The sequence below is a fragment of the Garra rufa genome, chromosome 7, assembly GCF_049309525.1.
Source record: "Garra rufa chromosome 7, GarRuf1.0, whole genome shotgun sequence".
Lineage (NCBI taxonomy): Eukaryota > Metazoa > Chordata > Actinopteri > Cypriniformes > Cyprinidae > Garra > Garra rufa.
The window spans coordinates 4574142-4595458 of record NC_133367.1 but is presented as its reverse complement, the minus strand read 5'-3'; the positions used below and the strand labels follow the sequence as shown (position 1 = coordinate 4595458).

Sequence of the window (21317 nt, the reverse complement as noted above, 5' to 3'; positions counted from 1 at the left end):
GGTAAATGTTTGGGGTCGTATATTCAGTGAAGAGTAAATAAAAACGTTTAACTGAACAATTTTGAAATACTGAAAAAATGTAGGGGAAATCTTAAAATATGTGACTCAAAAAGTATGTAAAATACATAAATAAACAAATGCGAAAACAAATGATCTTTTAATCAACACTTATCGATGTTAGCTCGTTGTTTGACTCTCTAACACACTAATAGAAGTTATATTCTAGTCAAGTACTAGTTAAGCGCCACAACGCCATCACAATCGTGCGCGTGACCGGTCGCGCTCACGACGGAAATAAAAATAATGTTTCATATTCAGTGGCTAATAAATGCAAAACGTTTGATGAAACAAGTTTTAAATATTGTAAATCTTAAAATATGAAACTCAAAAAGTATATATATAATATAAATATATATATATATAATGTTGGTTTTGTTTGTGACAGTGGCTAGTACATTTTGAAAGAATTACATAAATTAAAAATAAATGTAATTAATTCTTTAAAAAACAACATAAAAATGTTCTCCTATATGCTACTGGTTAGTAAACAAAAAATAAATAAATAAAATAAAAATGGTAAAGTTTGGGGTCACATATTCAGTGAAGAGTAAATAAAAACGTTTCATGAAACAATTTTGAAATATTAAAAGTTTGAAATATTGAAAAATGTAATATCTGAGACTCAAAATGGAAAATACAATCCTGGAACAAAAACAAAACAAATTGAATTAACAATTAATAGATGGACAAAAATAAATAATAAATAAAACAACAAACCAAACAAACTTGCTTTGGCTTGAGGCGAAAGTTTACCGTGAAGAAAGTCATAAAACGGTCACGTGAGCATTTATGCCTTCAAACCGCTATAAAAATACATTTACTCACATTTACAGCTCTGAAAAGAAGTAAATATTTCATCTCGGTCGTTTCAGGCACATATTAACTCATTTAAATCATCTGAATGGAAATGAATAAGGACTTTCGCGCCTAAATTCTAGCAAACAGGGGTGTTAGCATCTGTTAGCATAGTTAAACGTTGCGATACAAAAAAAAAATTATCTTTTAATCAACATTTATCGATGCTAGCTCGTTGTTTGACTCCCTAACACACTAATATTAGTTATATTCTAGTCAAGTACTAGTTAACCGCCACAACACCATCTAGTGTTTATCGCGCTCACAACGGAAATAAAAATAATGTTCAGTTCATATTCAGTTTGATGAAACAAGTTTTAAATATTGAAAATCTTAAAATATGCGACTCAAAAAGTATATATATATATATATATATATATATATATATATATAAATACCAATAAAATGTTGGTTTTGTTTGTGCCAGTGGCTAGTAAATTTTAAAAGAATTACATAAATTAAATAATAAATAAAAATGTTAAATGCTTTCGTATATACACAAGTGCTTGCTAAATTAAAAATAAATGTAATTAATTATTTAAAAAATAACATAAAAATGTTCAACTATATGCTAGTGGTTAGTAAGCAAAAATAAATCAATAAAATAAAAAAGATAAATAAAAATGGTAAATGTTTGGGGTCGTATATTCAGTGAAGAGTAAATAAAAACTGAACAATTTTGAAATATTGAAAACATGTAGGGGAAATGTTAAAATATGTGACTCAAAAAGTATGTAAAATACATAAATAAATAAACAAATACGAAAGCAAATTATCTTTTAATCAACATTTATCGATGTTAGCTCGTTGTTTGACTCTCTAACACACTAATATTAGTTATATTCTAGTCAAGTACTAGTTAAGCGCCACAACGCCATCACAATCGTGCGCGTGACCGGTCGCGCTCACGATGGAAATAAAAATAATGTTTCATATTCAGTGGCTAATAGATGCAAAACGTTTGATGAAACAAGTTTTAAATATTGGTATTTATATATATATATAAATACCAATAAAATGTTGGTTTTGTTTGTGCCAGTGGCTAGTAAATTTTAAAAGAATTACATAAATTAAATAATAAATAAAAATGTTAAATGCTTTCGTATATACACAAGTGCTTGCTAAATTAAAAATAATTGTAATTAATTATTTAAAAAATAACATAAAAATGTTCAACTATATGCTGGTTATAGTAAACAAATAAATAAAAAAATAAAAAAAATAAAAAAGATAAATAAAAATGGTAAATGTTTGGGGTCGTATATTCAGTGAAGAGTAAATAAAAACGTTTAACTGAACAATTTTGAAATACTGAAAAAATGTAGGGGAAATCTTAAAATATGTGACTCAAAAAGTATGTAAAATACATAAATAAATAAACAAATACGAAAACAAATTCTCTTTTAATCAACATTTATCGATGTTAGCTCGTTGTTTGACTCTCTAACACACTAATATTAGTTATATTCTAGTCAAGTACTAGTTAAGCGCCACAACGCCATCACAATCGTGCGCGTGACCGGTCGCGCTCACGACGGAAATAAAAATAATGTTTCATATTCAGTGGCTAGTAAATGCAAAACGTTTGATGAAACAAGTTTTAAATATTGGAAATCTTAAAATATGAAACTCAAAAAGTATATATATAATATAAATATATATATAAAATGTTGGTTTTGTTTGTGACAGTGGCTAGTACATTTTGAAAGAATTACATAAATTAAAAATAAATGTAATTAATTCTTTAAAAAACAACATAAATATGCTACTGGTTAGTAAACAAAAAATAAATAAATAAAATAAAAATGGTAAAGTTTGGGGTCACATATTCAGTGAAGAGTAAATAAAAACGTTTCATGAAACAATTTTGAAATATTAAAAGTTTGAAATATTGAAAAATGTAATATCTGAGACTCAAACATAGAAAAATACAATCCTGGAACAAAAACAAAACAAACTGAATTAACAATTAATAGATGGACAAAAATAAATAATAAATAAAACAACAAACCAAACAAACTTGCTTCGGCTCGAGGCGAAAGTTTACCGTGAAGAAAGCCATAAAACGGTCACGTGAGCATTTATGCCTTCAAACCGCTATAAAAATACATTTACTCACATTTACAGCTCTGAAAAGAAGTAAATATTTCATCTCGGTCGTTTTAGGCACATATTAAATCATTTAAATCATCTGAATGGAAATGAATAAGGACTTTCGCGCCCAAATTCTAGCAAACAGGGGTGTTAGCATCTGTTAGCATAGTTAAACGTTGCGATACAAAAACAAATGATCTTTTAATCAACATTTATCGATGCTAGCTCGTTGTTTGACTCCCTAACACACTAATATTAGTTATATTCTAGTCAAGTACTAGTTAACCGCCACAACGCCATCTAGTGTTAATCGTGCGCGTGACCGCGGATGGAAAACGGCGGTAAAGGTTCCGGTGTCCGTTTTCTCTGTAGTCTGACACATGTTTGTCTATTTTTTCCCCCTCAAGATCCTTTTCTGCACCCTGAACTCACACAAAGTGGACATGCAGAAGCTGCTGGGTGGTCAGATCGGTTTGGAGGACTTCATCTTCGCCCATGTGAGGGGAGAAACCAAAGAGGTGGAGGTCGTTAAAACCGAGGACGCGCTCGGACTCACCATCACCGACAACGGCGCGGGATACGCCTTCATTAAAGTGCGTGCTTCTGCTGGTTATCCGGTTAACCAGGTTAACGAGTTTCCTGGAAGACGAGACTGAAGTGTTGAGAAACTTAACATTTGAGCCCCTAACCTGAAAATACAGCTAAATATATAAGAAAATAAGAACAAAAGCTGAATGAATGAATAAACAAACAAAATAAATACAAAATATACACTGTTTTCCTATATTCAAGTGTCTAACAAATGGAAAATAAGAATATAGTGTGTTTAGCTATCAAGTTAACTGGCACATTTCCTGGAATACCACAAAAAAACTGGAATATTGAAAAAAAAATCCTGGAACAAAAGCAAACATACAAAAAAGAATAAAAAAAAAACAATATTATCTTAACATCTTAACATGAAAATGAAAAAACAATATTGGAACAAAATCAAAAAATAATAAATAAGATAAAATAAACAATAATATTGTAAATGGAAAATTACTTAAAAATAATAATAATTATAATAAAAATAAAAATATGAAATGCTTTAGTATATATACCAGTGGTGAAATAAATCATTTCTTTAATTATTTAAAAAACATTATAAATAAAAATGCTCTATTGTATGGCAGTGGTTAGTAAATAAATGAAGAAAAAAAAAAAAAAAGATTAGTACAAATTTAACATGTTTTGTATATTCAGTGCTAGTAAATGAAAAAAGTTTGATGAAACAAGTTTGAAATAATGAAAAATTTACATTTTGAGTCTAAAAAACAAAACAAATGGAATAAATGAAATAAGTCACGATGAGACAACAACGTTAAATTAACTTCACATTAAATGTAAATCTTTAAAAAAATATACAAGTAAAAATAAATTAATATATATAAAAGAGCAGTTAAAAATAGTGAAATAAAATAGTTATAAATAAAAAAATAATAAATGAATAAAGTAAGGAAGGAAGTAATTAAGAAATAATTAAATAAATAAGAAAACATTAATAAGAATGTTGGTTTTGTGTGTGCCAGTGGCTAGTAAATGGAAAAAAGAAATACATAAATAACAAAATAAAAATGTTTAGTATATTCAGTGACTAGTTAATAAAAAATGTTTCATAAAACACGTTTGAAATATTGAAAAATGTAATATTTGAGACTCAAAAAGGAAAATACAGTCCTGAAACAAAAACAAATGGAATCAACAAATAAATAAAGACTTGAAAAAAAGAATAAATTATTATAATTTTTTTTAAATAAATAAATAATAAAAAGTTAAATTAACTATTTTATATCAGATGCACAAAAATGCAGGATATAAATCTAAAAAAAAAAAAAAAAAAAAAAAAAAAATATATATATATATATATATATATATATATATAATCCTGGAACAAAAACAAAACAAATGGAATGAACAAAAAATAATAAATAAAAACAAAAACAAAAACATGAACTCACGATGAAACAACATAAAAGTCTAAATTAAATGGACTATTTTATATCAAATGCACAAAAATGCAGCATATACATCTAAAAAACCATTAAATAAGTAAAAATAAATAAATATAATTAAGAGCATTTAAAAAAGTGAAATAAAATAGGTACAAACTAAAAAAGAACGAACAAATAAATAAATAAAGTCTAATAGTCAAAGTAAAAATTTAGGTTTTGTGTGTGGCTGTAGCTAGTTAAAGCAAAATAAATGACATAAATAAGATAAATAAATAAATGAAAATGTTAAATGCTTTTGTATATACCAGTGGCTGGTAAATAAAAAAATAAATGTAATTTATACATATATTTATATGTAATTTATATTAAAATAAATAAAAATGCTAGTCACATGCCAGTGGTTATATGACAAATAAATAAATAAAATGATTAAAAAAAAAAAAAATGTTTCATATATTCAGGCAAGTATATCTATCTATTTCAAGTTTGAAATATTAAAAATGTTAAAATTTAAGACCCTGGAACAAAAACAAAACAAATGGAATGAACAAATAACAATAAATGAACAAATAATAATAATAATAATAATAATAATAATAAAAACAGACATAAAGTAATATATTGAAATAAAAATGTTACATGCTTTTGTATATGCATCAGTGGCTGATTAAGTAAAAAATAAATGTAATTATTTATTTTAAAAAATATATACATACCAGTGATGAGTAAATGAAAAATAAATGAATAAATAAATAACATAAAAAATATAAAAGTAAATGTTTTGTACATTCAGTAGCTAGTAAATGAAAAAAAAAAAATGAAAATGAATATGTAATGTTAATTTTGTACCAGCGTTGTACCGTTTCCTGGAAAAAAAGTTTGAAATATTGAAAATGCTCAAATTTGAGAATCAAAAAGGAAAATGCAACCCTGGAGCAAAAACAAAACAAAAGGAATGCAATAATAATTTAATAAATTGCAAATGTAAATGATGTAAAAAACTGTAAACCAGAATCAATCAAACAGTTTTATACATTATTTTTCTTATCTATTGTACATGATTAGATATTATAAAAACTGTATTATGTTATATTATGTGTCGTGTTTTAGAGGATAAAGGAAGGCAGCACCATCGACCAAATCAAGACGGTGTGTGTCGGTGATCACATCGAGGCCATAAACGACCAGAGCATTGTGGGATGTCGGCATTATGAAGTGGCGAAGATGCTGAAAGAGCAGCAGAGAGGAACGCCGTTCACCCTGCGCCTAGTCGAACCCAAGAAAGCCTTCGGTGAGAACTCATATTAATATCTCACATAACATAATATCTCACAATGACACTTACAGCTGGTACACTCTGGACCTTATATTTAGGAGAACAGCTCCATCATGTGTTCACACTATGGAATAACATTGTAGTATATATTAGAGTAGTATATTAGTGAAAAAATATTATTTTATTATATATATATATATATTGTATATTATTAAAATAATTACTTTATTGTATATTTATAAATGTATTAATTTTTAAAATGTACATATGTAAAAACGCTAAATTGTATTTATTTATTTAAAACATTTATATATAATAATTATATAATCTGTAAACATTAATTTACTAAATATTTAATATTGGAACAAAAACAAACAAAAACTAAATAAAATAACAATAATAAAAAAGCTTGAAAATATTGAGAATCTTAACATGAAAGTGAAAAAACAATAAATAAAATAAAATAATAATAAATAAATAAGATAAAATAAACAAAAATATTGTAAATGGAGAATTACTTAAAAATAATAATAATAAAAATAAAAATAAAAATGTTAAATGCTTTTGTATATACCAGTGGTGAAATAAATCATTTAATTAATTATTTAAAAAAAATACATAAAAAATTGTTTATTGTATGACAGTGGTTTCTGTGAAAAAAAATGAAATGAAAAAAAAAAGTAAAAAAATAAATAAAAAAGATTAGTAAAAATGTAACATGTTTTGTATATTCAGTGCTAGTAAATTAAAAAAAAAGTTTGATAAAACAAGTTTGAAATACTGAAAAACTTAAATTCTGAGTCTAAAAAAACCCCAAAACAAATGGAATAAATAACCTGAAAATAATAATAAATGAAAAAAGTCAGGATGAGACAAGAACGTTAAAATAGGGACTGGATAAATAAATAAACAACTTGAAAATAACAATATATGAACAAAAATAAATAACAATAAAAAAACAATTGACGACATAAAGGAAAATAACTAAATGTATTTATGTGCAAAAAAAAAAAAAAAAAAAAATATATATAGCCATAAATTGAAGAGTAGAGCGCCATTGTGTAGTAAAAGAAAGTCTAAAAATGTAAACATACTGTGTATGTTGAAAATATGCAATATATTTTGCAACAGTCTTATATTATTATATTTATTTAAATATTTTTAAATAATATATGCAACAATAAAAGCGCAGTATATTATATTTATATATTTATTTCATATACAAGTAAAATGCACACGGTTCAGAAATGTTTGAGTCGCTCATGAACACAATAAACACGTGATTAATGTCATTAATCAGATTTATATCATTGCATTACAGCGACCTCAGACAACCCGCGCCATGCAGGAAATAACAATGAACTCTTAAACGGTCTGAAGAGGTGATTTCCTCAAATTGTATTTTAAAATCAAGCCAGTTTTTAAAGACCGACTTGAACGGAAAGACGCCTTTTTTCCATTCGTCAAGGAAAAGTCTGAGGGTTCAAGGGCGTAGGGATATCCAGAGACTACTAAATTACAATATATATAAAAAACAATTAAATATATGTGTATGTAACCACTGTTGTTGCTCAAATTATTTTTAAATATAGTGAATTAAGCTACAAACTCGATCATAATGCGCTGTTGCCATCGAACATGGATTGTTTTGCTAGTTAGCAGTGAACCGTTACCTCACCTGAATATGTTCGTAGATTTGTGTTGGATGTCATCTTTGGAATCGAAATATTGATATTTAATTTGTAAACGTAATACCTCTTTCGCTTTTTGTCACTTATTTCAGTCAATGTCATAAAACTTGCGAGTTAAAGCAGTAGTAGTACTGACAGTGTCGTGTAAACAAGACTGAAGATGCGAAAAGCGAAGGAACGGACGAACCGAATCATTTGAGTGAGTCATTTACGCTGGAACCGCTCTGATTGATTCAAACTCTTGACTTTGATAAGTTCAAGCGATTCACTAGCAAAAACCAGATCTAAAGAGCAATTTATTTTTTAATTTCGACATCACTTGTAATGATTTTAAAAAGCACGTAGAGATGGGTGAAACGGTTTGAAACTACGAATCAGTTAAACTATTACGTCGCAAAATGATTCACTGTTTCAAAGAGCTCATCATTTGATCATTTGATTCAGATCGGGACCTCAGACCGTGTATTGCGAATCGAAGCTTCACGTATTGCGAATCATTTGATTCAGATCGAGATTTTTGAGCACAGATTGCGAATCATATGATTTAGATCGAAATCCCTGATCTGAATCAAGTTATTCCCGATGCTCAATCTGAAGTTCAGCCTAAATATTGTTTCGTGAACCATTTCAGAATTGCGTATCATTAAGTTAACAACATTTTTTGCAAACCCGCTCCATGTTCCGATCTAAATCAAACGATTCGCAATCCGTGCTCGAAAGTCCTGATCTGAATCAAATGATTCACAAACCCGCTCCAAACTCCTGTCTGAATAACGATTTGCAAACTATCATATCAGATCTTGACTTCGGAGTGTGGATTGTGAGTCATTCGATTACCGAAATGACTTGCAAACCCGCCCCATGTTCTGATCTAAATCAAACGATTCGCGATCATCGAAGAACCTCATCTGAATCTTTTTCATTTAATCTGAAACATTTTTATTATTGTTAGTTTGTATATTCCGCTTTTGTTTATAACTTTTATTTCACTATTTTGACTGCTTTTAGTTATATTTATTCATTTATTTTTTACTTTGTTGTCTCATTGTGACTTCACGTTTATTTATTACGATATTTAAAACTTCTTCATTTACTAGCCACTAGTGAATTTGTAATGATGTTAAAAAGCATGTAGTAATAGGTGAAAAAGGAGCTTTTTGAAACTCTGAATCAGTTAAACTATTACGTCGCAAAATTATTCACTTTTTCAAAGAGCTCCAACCTGATTGTCTATCGCGAATCCTTTGATTCAGATCGGGACCTCAAATCGCGTATTGCGAATCATTTAGATCGGAGCTTCACGTATCGCGAATCATTTGATTCAGATCGAGATTTTTGAGCACAGATTGTGAATCATATGATTTAGATCGAAACGTGGAGCGATCTGCGCTTCTAAGTCACGATCTGAAATAAGCATTTGCTAATTATTGTTATTTTATTATTTTTATTATTTTGATTATTTTATTTAGACTGGACTTGCACAGATTGCGCATCATTTGATTCAGACTTTTAGCACAGATTGTTTTAGATCGGAACTTCGGAGCGAATTTGTGAATAATTTGATTCAGATCGGAAAGTGGAGAGGGCTCTCAAATCATTTCGGGAATTGAATGATACACGCTCCAAAGTCACGATCTGAAATGATGGTTTGTGAATCGTTAGTGGGTTTGCGAATCATTTGATTCAGATCGGGACTTTCGAGCGCAGATTGCAATTAGTTTGATTTAGACCGGAATATGGAGAGGGTTTGCAAATAAGTTTGGGAACTTAATGATTTGCGATCCGTGCTTCAAAGTCACGATCTGAAATAGTTTGTAAATCATTATTTAGGCTGGACTTCAGATCACGCATTGCAAATGATTTGATTCAGATCGGGACTTTCGAGCACGGATCGTGAATCATTTGATTTAGATCGGAACCTGGAGCGGGTTTGTGAATCATTTCGGGAATCGAATGATTCACGATCCACGCTTCGAAGTCATGATCTGAAATAATACTTTGCAAATCATTTATACTGGACTACAGAGTGTGGATCGCAAATCATTTGATTCAGATTGGGACTTTTGAGTGTTAATCGCGAATTGTTTGATTTAGATCAGAATGTGGAGTGGGTTTGCGAATCATTTCGGAAAATCGAATGATTCACGATCCACACTTCGAAGTCATGATCTGAAATAATACTTTGCAAATCATTTATACTGGACTTCAGAGTGCGGATCGCAAAACATTTGATTCAGATTGGGACTTTTGAGTGTGAATCGCGAATTGTTTGATTTAGATCAGAATGTGGAGTGGGTTTGTGAATCATTTCGGAAAATCGAATGATTCACGATCCACACTTCGAAGTCATGATCTGAAATAATACTTTGCAAATCATTTATACTGGACTTCAGAGTGCGGATCGCAAAACATTTGATTCAGATTGGGACTTTTGAGTGTGAATCGCGAATTGTTTGATTTAGATCAGAATGTGGAGTGGGTTTGTGAATCATTTCGGGAATCGAATGATTCACGATCCACGCTTCGAAGTCATGATCTGAAATAATACTTTGCAAATCATTTATACTGGACTACAGAGTGTGGATCGCAAATCATTTGATTCAGATTGGGACTTTTGAGTGTGAATCGCGAATTGTTTGATTTAGATCGGAATGTGGAGTGGGTTTGCGAATCATTTCGGAAAATCGAATGATTTGCGATCTGCGCTCTAAAGTCCTGATCTGAAATAATGGTTCAAGAATCATTATTTATACTGTACTTCAGGATCGTAAATCATTTGAATCAGATTGGGACTTTCACACATGGATTGCGAATCGTTTGATTTAGATCAGAACATGGAGCGGGTACACGAATCGTTTCGGGAACCGAATCATTCGGGAACCGAATCATTCGCGACCCGCGCTTCAAAGTCCCGATCTGAAATGATGGTTCCCAAATAGTTATTTCAGACAGGAGTTTGGAGCAGGTTTGCAAAACATTTGATTCAGATCGGGACTTTCGAGCATGGTTTCGTTTGATTAGACATGGAGCGGGTTCACAAATAATTCTGTAAACGTAATTATTCACGATCTGATCTGCGCTCCGAAGTCAAGATCTGAAATAATGGTTCGCAAATCATTATTTAGACTGGACTTCAGAGCGCAGAGCACAGAGCAGAGATCACGCATCGATTCAGAACTGGACTTTCAAGTGCGGATTGCTAATGGTTTGATTTAGATCGGAACGTGGAGCGGGTTTGCGAATCATTTCGGGAACTGAATGATTCGCGATCCGCACTCCAAAGTCACAATCTGAAATAATGGTTCGCAAATCATTATTTAGACTGGGCTTCGGAGCAAATTTGCGAATCACTTGATTCAGATCGGAAAGTGGAGTGGGTTTACAAATCATTTTGGGAATCAAATGATTCGTGCTCTGTGCTCCGAAGTCATGATCTGAAATGGTGGTTTGTGAATCGTTATTTAGACGAGAGATCGGAGCGGGATTGTGAATCATTTGATTCAGATCTAGACTTTCGAGCATGGATCATGAATTGTTTGATTTAGATCGGAACATGGAGCGGGTTCACAAATCATTCTAGGAATCGAATGATTCACGATTCGAAGTCACGACCTGAAATGATGGTTCGCGAATCGTTATTCAGACAGGAGTTTCGAGTGGGTTTGCGAATCGTTTGATTCAGATCGGAACTTCTGCGTGGATCGCAAATTGTTTGATTTTGATCGGAACATGGAGCAAGTTCGAAGTTCTGAACTGAAATAATAGTTCGCAAATCACTTTTCAGATGAGATTTCAGAGCACAGGTCATGAATCGTTTGATTTAGGTCGGAACTTTGGAGTGGGTTTGTGAATCTTTTAATTCAGATCGGAACTTCGGCGCGGATTGTTTGATTTTGATTGGAACATGAAGCAAGTTCATGAATCATTTCGGGAACTGAATGATTTGCGATCCACGCTCCGAAGTCTTGATCTGAAATAATGGTTCGCAAATCACTTTTCAGATGGGATTGATTTAGATTTGATTTAGATCGGAACTTTGAATGATTCACAAACTGAAATGATAGTTCACAAATAATTTGATTCAGATTGAAACTTTGGAGCGGGTTTGCAAATAATTTGATTCAGAGCGGAACTTCAAATCACGTATTGCGAATCATTTGATTCGGATCGGGACTTCGTTGCGGGTTTGCAAATCTTTGATTTAGATTGTGAATCATTTCGGGAGTTGAATGATTTCACAAATCATTTGATTTAGGTCGGAACTTTGGAGTGGGTTTGTGAATCTTTTAATTCTGATCGGAACTTCGGCGCGGATTGTTTGATTTTGATTGGAACATGAAGCAAGTTCATGAATCATTTCGGGAATTGAATGATTTGCGATCCACGCTCCGAAGTCTTGATCTGAAATAATGGTTCGCAAATCACTTTTCAGATGGGATTGATTTAGATTTGATTTAGATCGGAAATTTGAATGATTCACAAACTGAAATGATAGTTCACAAATAATTTGATTCAGATTGAAACTTTGGAGCGGGTTTGCAAATAATTTGATTCAGAGCGGAACTTCGAATCGCGTATTGCGAATCATTTGATTCGGATCGGGACTTCGTTGCGGGTTTGCAAATCATTTGATTTAGATTGTGAATCATTTCGGGAGTTGAACGATTTCACAAATCATTTGATTTAGGTCGGAACTTTGGAGTGGGTTTGTGAATCTTTTAATTCTGATCGGAACTTCGGCGCGGATTGTTTGATTTTGATTGGAACATGAAGCAAGTTCATGAATCATTTCGGGAACTGAATGATTTGCGATCCACGCTCCGAAGTCTTGATCTGAAATAATGGTTCGCAAATCACTTTTCAGATGGGATTGATTTAGATTTGATTTAGATCGGAACTTTGAATGATTCACAAACTGAAATGATAGTTCACAAATAATTTGCTCCGCGCTCCATAGTCGTGATCTTAAATGTTGGTTCACGAATCATTTGATTCAGATCGAAACTTATATTATAGTAAAAGTGAAGTAACCATTTTGTTTTGATTTTTTTTTTTCATGAGGGATGTTGCCAGGTTAACAAAAAATGTCCCTAGCAATAATCTTGATCAAACAATTAAATGTCTGTTGCCTTTGGGTTTAATACGAACTCTGACTGGAAGCCGTTCAAACAGCTGAAGGCTTTAAGACGCACTGGAACAATGTGTCTAATTCATGTGTGTATGAACTACTGGCCTTCATAAACGAGCCAGTAATTGCTCCGCGCTCAGGTCTGAGTAATTACAGACTCAAAGCCGTAAATACTAATAATTAGCCGAGGCGCGTTCTTCCCACAGAGAAGCAAACACTCATGTAAATCTGGACACGCTCGGCAGACTGAGCAAACGGCGAACGAGTGCTAATGTGCGCGCGCAGCAGCCCCTGCTTTCGGTGACAGCCAATTACTGCCGTTAATAATTGAAAGGCCTTTGATTATCATTATAGCATTAGCTAATTGGATGTTTTAGAGTGATGGATTAGCCTTTGTGAGAGAAGCGCGGGGTAATTACGCTCCCGAGCGCGCGCTCAATTCCCTCACTGTGTTTGTACATAGAAGATCAAAGGAAACATGGCCGCCGCTCGCTGCTAATGCAGACCCTAGCGAGATGAAACTGGGTAACTAAATAGAAGGAGCTAGTTTCTGCTTTAGAAGAGTATATTTAAAGAGATACAGCCTTCTGAATTAGCTTCACTCCAGTTAGCTTTTTGTTTGTTGTTTGTAGCGAAGCTAACTCCAGTTTTAAAATGTTTAGCTTGACTGTAGATAAACTATATTATTAATTAAAAACATCTTGACAAATTATGGGAAAGACTATACAATACAATACAATGTATCACATAATTGAAGAAATGTTAATGGCATGTTAATAGTGTTAATACTGCTAGCAACATGCTAATAATGCTAACTTCATGTATCATGTTAACATTTGGCTAACAACATGCTAGGATCACCTAGTTATGTGCTAAGACATGCTAATAGAATGTTAACATCACGTTAATGACACATTAGCATAATGCTAAATATATTAACATTTTTTTAAAGACATGCCAATAATCATAATCATGCTAACAACATGCTAATCATGCTAACTTCATGTATCATGTTAGCATTTGGCTAACAACATGCTAGGATCACCTAGTTATGTGCTAAGACATGCTAATAGAATGTTAACATCACGTTAATGACACATTAGCATTATGCTAAATATATTAAAAAAATTTTAAAGACATGCTAATAATCATAATCATGCTAACAACATGCTAATCATGCTAACTTCATGTATCATGTTAGCATTTGGCTAACAACATGCTAGGATCATCTACTTATGTGCTAAGACATGCTAATAGAATGTTAACATCACGTTAATGACACATTAGCATTATGCTAAATATATTAACATTTTTTTAAAGACATGCTAATAATCATAATCATGCTAACAACATGCTAATCATGTTAACTTCATGTATCATGTTAGCATTTGGCTAACAACATGCTAGGATCATCTACTTATGTGCTAAGACATGCTAATAGAATGTTAACATTATGTTAATGACACATTAGCATGATGCTAAATATATTTACATTTTTTTAAAGACATGCTAATAATCATAATCATGCTAACAACATGCTAATCATGCTAACTTCATGTATCATGTTAGCATTTGGCTAACAACATGCTAGGATCACCTACTTATGTGCTAAGACATGCTAATAGAATGTTAACATCACGTTAATGACACATTAGCATAATGCTAACTATATTAGCATTTTTTAAAGACATGCTAATAATCTTAATCATATTAGCATCTTGTTAAAACATGCTTGCATCATGCTAGCAACATGCTAATCATGCTAACTTCATGTAACAAAATGCTAATCATGTTATCATGTTGCTAGCATCATGCTAATCATGTTAAAATATTGTTAAAACATGCTAGGGTCATGCTAGCAACATGCTTATCATGTTAACTTCATGTATCATGTAAGCATTTGGCTAACAACATGTTAGGATCACCTACTTATGTGCTAAGACATGCTAATAGAATGTTAACATCACGTTAATGATACATTAGCATAATGCTAAATATATTAGCATTTTTTAAAGACATGCTAATAATCTTAATCATATTAACATCTTGTTAAAACATGCTTGCATCATGCTAGCAACATGCTAATCATGCTAACTTCATGTAACAAAATGCTAATCATGTTAACTTCACATAACAAAATGCTAATCATGTTAGCATGTTGCTAGCATCATGCTAATCATGTTAAAATCTTGTTAAACATGCTAGGGTCATGCTAGCAACATGCTTATCATGTTAACTTCATGTATCATGTTAGCATTTGGCTAACAACATGCTAGGATCACCTACTTATGTGCTAAGACATGCTAATAGAATGTTAACATCACGTTAATGACACATTAGCATAATGCTAAATATATTAGCATTTTTTAAAGACATGCTAATAATCATAATTATGTTAGCATCTTCTTAAAGCATGCTTGCATCATGCTAGCAACATGCTAATAATGCTAATCATGTTGCTAGCATCATGCTAATCATGTTAAAATCTTGTTAAACATGCTAGGGTCATGCTAGCAACATGCTTATCACGTTAACTTCATGTATCATGTTAGCATTTGGCTAACAACATGCTAGGATCACCTACTTATGTGCTAAGACATGCTAAAAGAATGTTAACATCACGTTAATGACACATTAACATAATGATAAATATATTAGCATTTTTAAAGACATGCTAATAATGTTAATCATGTTAACATCTTGTTAAAACATGCTAGCAACATGCTAATCATACTTCATGCAATAGCATGCTAATCATTTAAGCATGTTTCTTATCTTGTTGCTAACATCAGGCTAAAACAGGCTTAAATCGCCTACTTTTGGGCAAAGACATGCTAATGACATTTTGTTAAAAACATGCTATCAACATGCTAATCATGTTAACATCTTGTTAAAAACATGATAGTCATGCTAACTTCATGTAACAACACGCTAATCATGTTAACATGTTGCTAACATCATGTTAAAACATGCTTAAAACATGTTAGGATTGTCTACTTATGTGCTAAGTCATGCTAATAGTATGTGAACATCACACTAATGACACATTAGCATGATGATAAACATTAGCATATTTTTACAGACATGCTAATGACATGGTAATAGTGTTAATCATGTTAGCATCTTAAAAACATGCTAGCATCATGCTAATCATGTTAACATCTTGTTAAAACATGCTAGCATCATGCAAACAACATACTAATCATGTTAACTTCATGTAACAAAATGCTAATCATAAACATTAGCATATTTTTACAGACATGCTAATGACATGGTAATAGTGTTAATCATGTTAGCATCTTAAAAACATGCTAGCATCATGCTAATCATGTTAACATCTTGTTAAAACATGCTAGCATCATGCACACAACATACTAATCATGTTAACTTCATGTAACAAAATGCTAATCATGTTGGCATTTTGCTAGCATCATGCTAATCATCTTAGCATCTTGTTAAGAACATGTTAACATGTTAATCGTGCTAATTTCATATTGTGTGAACATGTTGCTAATATAACGCTAACAACATTAGCATGCTATTGATTAAGGTTAGTATTAATGCCTAGCGCAGAGTTTTGGCACAGCAAGCACCACTTAAATGTTTTATTTAATTATATAAATTATTATATAAAAATATTTTTAAGATGAATATAAAATATAAATAATATAGAATATTAAAAAATATGAATAATAAGGAAAATGTACAATATACAGAAAAAAAGGAACAATGATGAATAAAATGATGCATTAATAAAGAAATCATGCTTACATTATATAAGTGGATATGAGCTGGACAGTTTCTCAGAAATTTCAGTCATAAACAGGAAACTAAAGCCTAGACATTCTTTCATCAATCGCTCCTAATGATTCAATCTGCTTTCCTGTTTTGTGGCTGCACCCAAAACGCCAGCCAGATGTGGATCGCTAATGCGGCGAGGCGATCAAAGGGTTAAGTGTGTTTGTGTTTGTGTGTCCATCAGACATGATAGGCCAGAGGACGCGAGCGCCCAAGTCCAGCGAGGGCAAAATGGTGAGCGGGAAGGAGACGCTGCGGCTGCGCTCCAAAGGATCAGCCACGCTGGAGGAAATCGTGAGTCAGGCTGCAGATCCCAGGCCTTTTCAACCTTAACTCTGCTCTCCGTCTCATCAGCCGTTTGTCTTCCAACAGCCCAACGAGTTCGAAGACAAGGCCATCAAGAAGGTCGACGACCTGCTGGAGAGTTACATGGGGATTCGAGATATCGAGCTCGGTGAGATCCTTCAGGGAATTCGGATGTTGCCGTAAAAGGCCTGCGAAACTCGAGGAGAATGTCTCTGTAATTCCCATGAATTCATTAGTGAAGGCATTTTGTGGACGCCTGGGATCGACTCATTCCAAAAAAGCTATTTAAAGCAACAGTGCACTCAAAAATGACAATTCCAGATTCATTAGTTTTGGCAAAATGTGTCATTCCATCACTTGCTCATTAATGGATGCGAATGGGTGCCGTCAGAATGAGAGTCCGAACAACTGATAAAAACATCACAGTAATCCAAACCACTCCAGTCGATTACAAAAATGTAATCCAATAAATAATCAGATTAATTTTTTAGTTTTTAACTAAAATACGCATCCCATATACTGGGATCGACTTGTTCCAAAAAAGCTATTTAAAGCAATAGTGTACCCAAAAATGACAATTCCAGATTCATTAGAATTGTAGAAATGTGTCATTCCATCACTTTCTCATTAATGGATGCTAATGGGTGCCGTCAGAATGAGTCCAAATGGCTGATAAAAACATCACAGTAATCCACAAGTAACTCCAGTCCATTACAAAAATGTAATCCAATAAGTAATCCGATTAATCTTTTAATTTTAAACTAAAATACGCATCCCAGATACTGGGATCGACTCGTTCCAAAAAAAGCTATTTAAAGCAACAGTGCACCCAAAAATGACAATTCCAGATTCATCAGAATTGGAGAAATGTGTCATTGCATCACTTGCTCATCAATGGATGTGAATGGGTGCCGTCAGAATGAGAGTCCAAACGGCTGATAAAAACATCACAGTAATCCAAACCACTCCAGTCCATTACAAAAATGTTATCCAATAAGTAATCCAATTAATCTTTTAATTTTAAACTAAAATACGCGTCCTATATACTGGGATCGACTCATTCCAAAACAGTTATTTAAAGCAACACTGTACCCAAAAATGACAATTACGGATTTATCAGAATTGAAAAAATGTGCCATTCCAACACTTGCTCATCAATGGATGTGAATGGGTGCCGCCAGAATGATAGTCCGAACAACTGATAAAAACATCACAGTAATCCAAACCACTGCAGTCCATTACAAAAATGTAATCTGATAAGTAATCCGATTATTGTTTTAGTTTTTAAATAAAAAATATGCATCCCATATACTGGGATCGACTCGTTCCAAAAAAGCTATTTAAAGCAACAGTGCACCCAAAAATGACAATTCCAGATTCATCAGAATTGGAGAAATGTGTCATTGCATCACTTGCTCATCAATGGATGCGAATGGGTGCCGTCAGAATGAGAGTCCAAAGGGCTGATAAAAACACAAGTAATCCACACCACTCCAGTCCATTACAAAAATGTAATCCAATAAGTAATCCGATTAATCTTTTTATTTTTATACTAAAATACGCGTCCCATATACTGGGATCGACTTGTTCCAAAAAAAGCTATTTAAAGCAACAGTGCACCCAAAAATGACAATTCCAGATTCATCAGAATTGGAGAAATGTGTCATTGCATCACTTGCTCATCAATGGATGCGAATGGGTGCCGTCAGAATGAGAGTCCAAACGGCTGATAAAAACACAAGTAATCCACACCACTCCAGTCCATTACAAAAATGTAATCCAATAAGTAATCCGATTAATCTTTTAGTTTTTAACTAAAATACCTGTCCCATATACTGAGATCGACTCATTCCAAAAAAGCTATTTAAAGCAACAGTGCATCCGAAAATGACAATTCCAGATTCATCAGAATTGGAGAAATGTGTCATTGCATCACTTGCTCATCAATGGATGTGAATGGGTGCCGTCAGAATGAGAGTCCAAACGGCTGATAAAAACATCACAGTAATCCACAAGTAATCCACACCACTCCAATCCATTACAAAAATGTAATCCAATAAGTAATCCGATTAATCTTTTTATTTTTATACTAAAATATGCATCCCATATACTGGGATCGACTCATTCCAAAAAAGCTATTTAAAGCAACAGTGCACCGAAAAATGACAATTCCAGATTCATCAGATTTGGCGAAATGTGTCATTGGATCACCTGCTCATAAATGGATGCGAATGGGTGTCATCAGAATGAGAGTCCAAACGGCTGATAAAAACATCACAGTAATCCAAACCACTCCAGTCCATTACAAAAATGTAATTCGATAAATAATCTGATTAATCTTTTAGTTTTTAACTAAAATATGCGTCCCATATACTGGGATCGACTCGTTCCAAAAAAGCTATTTAAAGCAACAGTGCACCCAATAAAGACAATTCCAGATTCATCAGATTTGGCGAAATGTGTCATCCATCACTTGCTCATTAATGGATGTGAATGGGTGCCGTCAGAATGAGAGTCCAAACAGCTGATAAAAACATCACAGTAATCCAAACCACTCCAGTCCATTACAAAAATGTAATCCAATAAGTAATCTGATTATTGTTTTAGTTTTTAACTAAAATACGCATCTCTTATATACTGGGATCGACTCATTCCAAAAAAGCTATTTAAAGCAACAGTGCACCCGAAAATGACAATTCCAGATTCATCAGATTTGGCGAAATGTGTCATTGCATCACTTGCTCATCAATGGATGCGAATGGGTGCCGTCAGAATGAGAGTCCAAACATCTGATAAAAACATCACAGTAATCCACACCACTCCAGTCCATTACAAAATGTAATCCAATAAGTAATCCGATTAATCTTTTTATTTTTATACTAAAATACGCGTCCCATATACTGGGATCGACTTGTTCCAAAAAAAGCTATTTAAAGCAACAGTGCACCCAAAAATGACAATTCCAGATTCATCAGAATTGGAGAAATGTGTCATTGCATCACTTGCTCATCAATGGATGTGAATGGGTGCCATCAGAATGAGAGTCCAAACGGCTGATAAAAACACAAGTAATCCACACCACTCCAGTCCATTACAAAAATGTAATCCAATAAATAATCAGATTAATTTTATAGTTTTTAACTAAAATACGCATCCCATATACTGGGATCGACTTGTTCCAAAAAAGCTATTTAAAGCAACAGTGCACCCAAAAATGACAATTCCAGATTCATCAGAATTGGAGAAATGTGTCATTGCATCACTTGCTCATCAATGGATGTGAATGGGTGCCGTCAGAATGAGAGTCCAAACGGCTGATAAAAACACAAGTAATCCACACCACTCCAGTTCATTACAAAAATGTAATCCAATAAATAATCAGATTAATTTTTTAGTTTTTAACTAAAATACGTGTCCCATATACTGGGATCAACTAGTTCCAAAAGAAAATATTTAAAGCAACAGTGTACCCAAAAATGACAATTACAGATTAATCAGAATTGGTGAAATGTGTCATTGCATCACTTGCTCGTTAATGGATGTGAATGGGTGCCGTCAGAACGAGAGTCCAAACATCTGATAAAACATCACAGTTATCCACAAGTAACTCCAGTCCATTACAAAAATGTAATCCAATAAGTAATCCGATCATCTTTTAACTAAAATACACATCTGTAATCCATAACAATGGATGTTAACTGATTGGAGTGGTGTGGATTACTTGTGGATTACTGTGATGTTTTTATTAGCTGTTTGGACTCTCATTCTGACGGCACCCATTCACATCCATTGGTGAGCAAGTGATGCAATGACCGATTTTGATTTCATACTGCTCTTTTTCCCTACAGCGACTACTATTGTGGAAGCTGGGAAGAACAAGAACAACCCGGATGATTTCGCAGAGGCCCTCGACTCTGTTCTGGGCGACTTCGGCTTTCCTGACGTCTTTCTGTTTGACGTTTGGGGTGCCATGGGAGACGTGAAGAATGGACGCTTTTAGAGGTAATGCGTGGATTATAATATTTTGTAAGTTGTTCCTTTTTGTCTTCTAGTCAAAATTGTTGTCGTAGGTGTAGTTTTCTTTCATTTTTATTTTCGTTTTAGTTTTTGAATTT

At 32.6% G+C, this 21317-nt stretch overlaps 1 protein-coding gene across 1 annotated transcript in view; it reads left to right on the top strand.

The window, feature by feature from the left end:
* The window catches only part of LOC141339017 (PDZ domain-containing protein GIPC3-like), a 35079-nt gene that overhangs the window by 12118 nt on the left and 1644 nt on the right, over positions 1 to 21317 (top strand). The window contains exons 3-7 of the mRNA XM_073844632.1: positions 3417 to 3602; positions 6114 to 6294; positions 17081 to 17190; positions 17269 to 17350; positions 21051 to 21204. Coding sequence (XP_073700733.1) covers positions 3417 to 3602; positions 6114 to 6294; positions 17081 to 17190; positions 17269 to 17350; positions 21051 to 21202 — 711 coding nt within the window. The 3' untranslated portion in view covers positions 21203 to 21204. The remainder of the gene's footprint in view (positions 1 to 3416; positions 3603 to 6113; positions 6295 to 17080; positions 17191 to 17268; positions 17351 to 21050; positions 21205 to 21317) is intronic.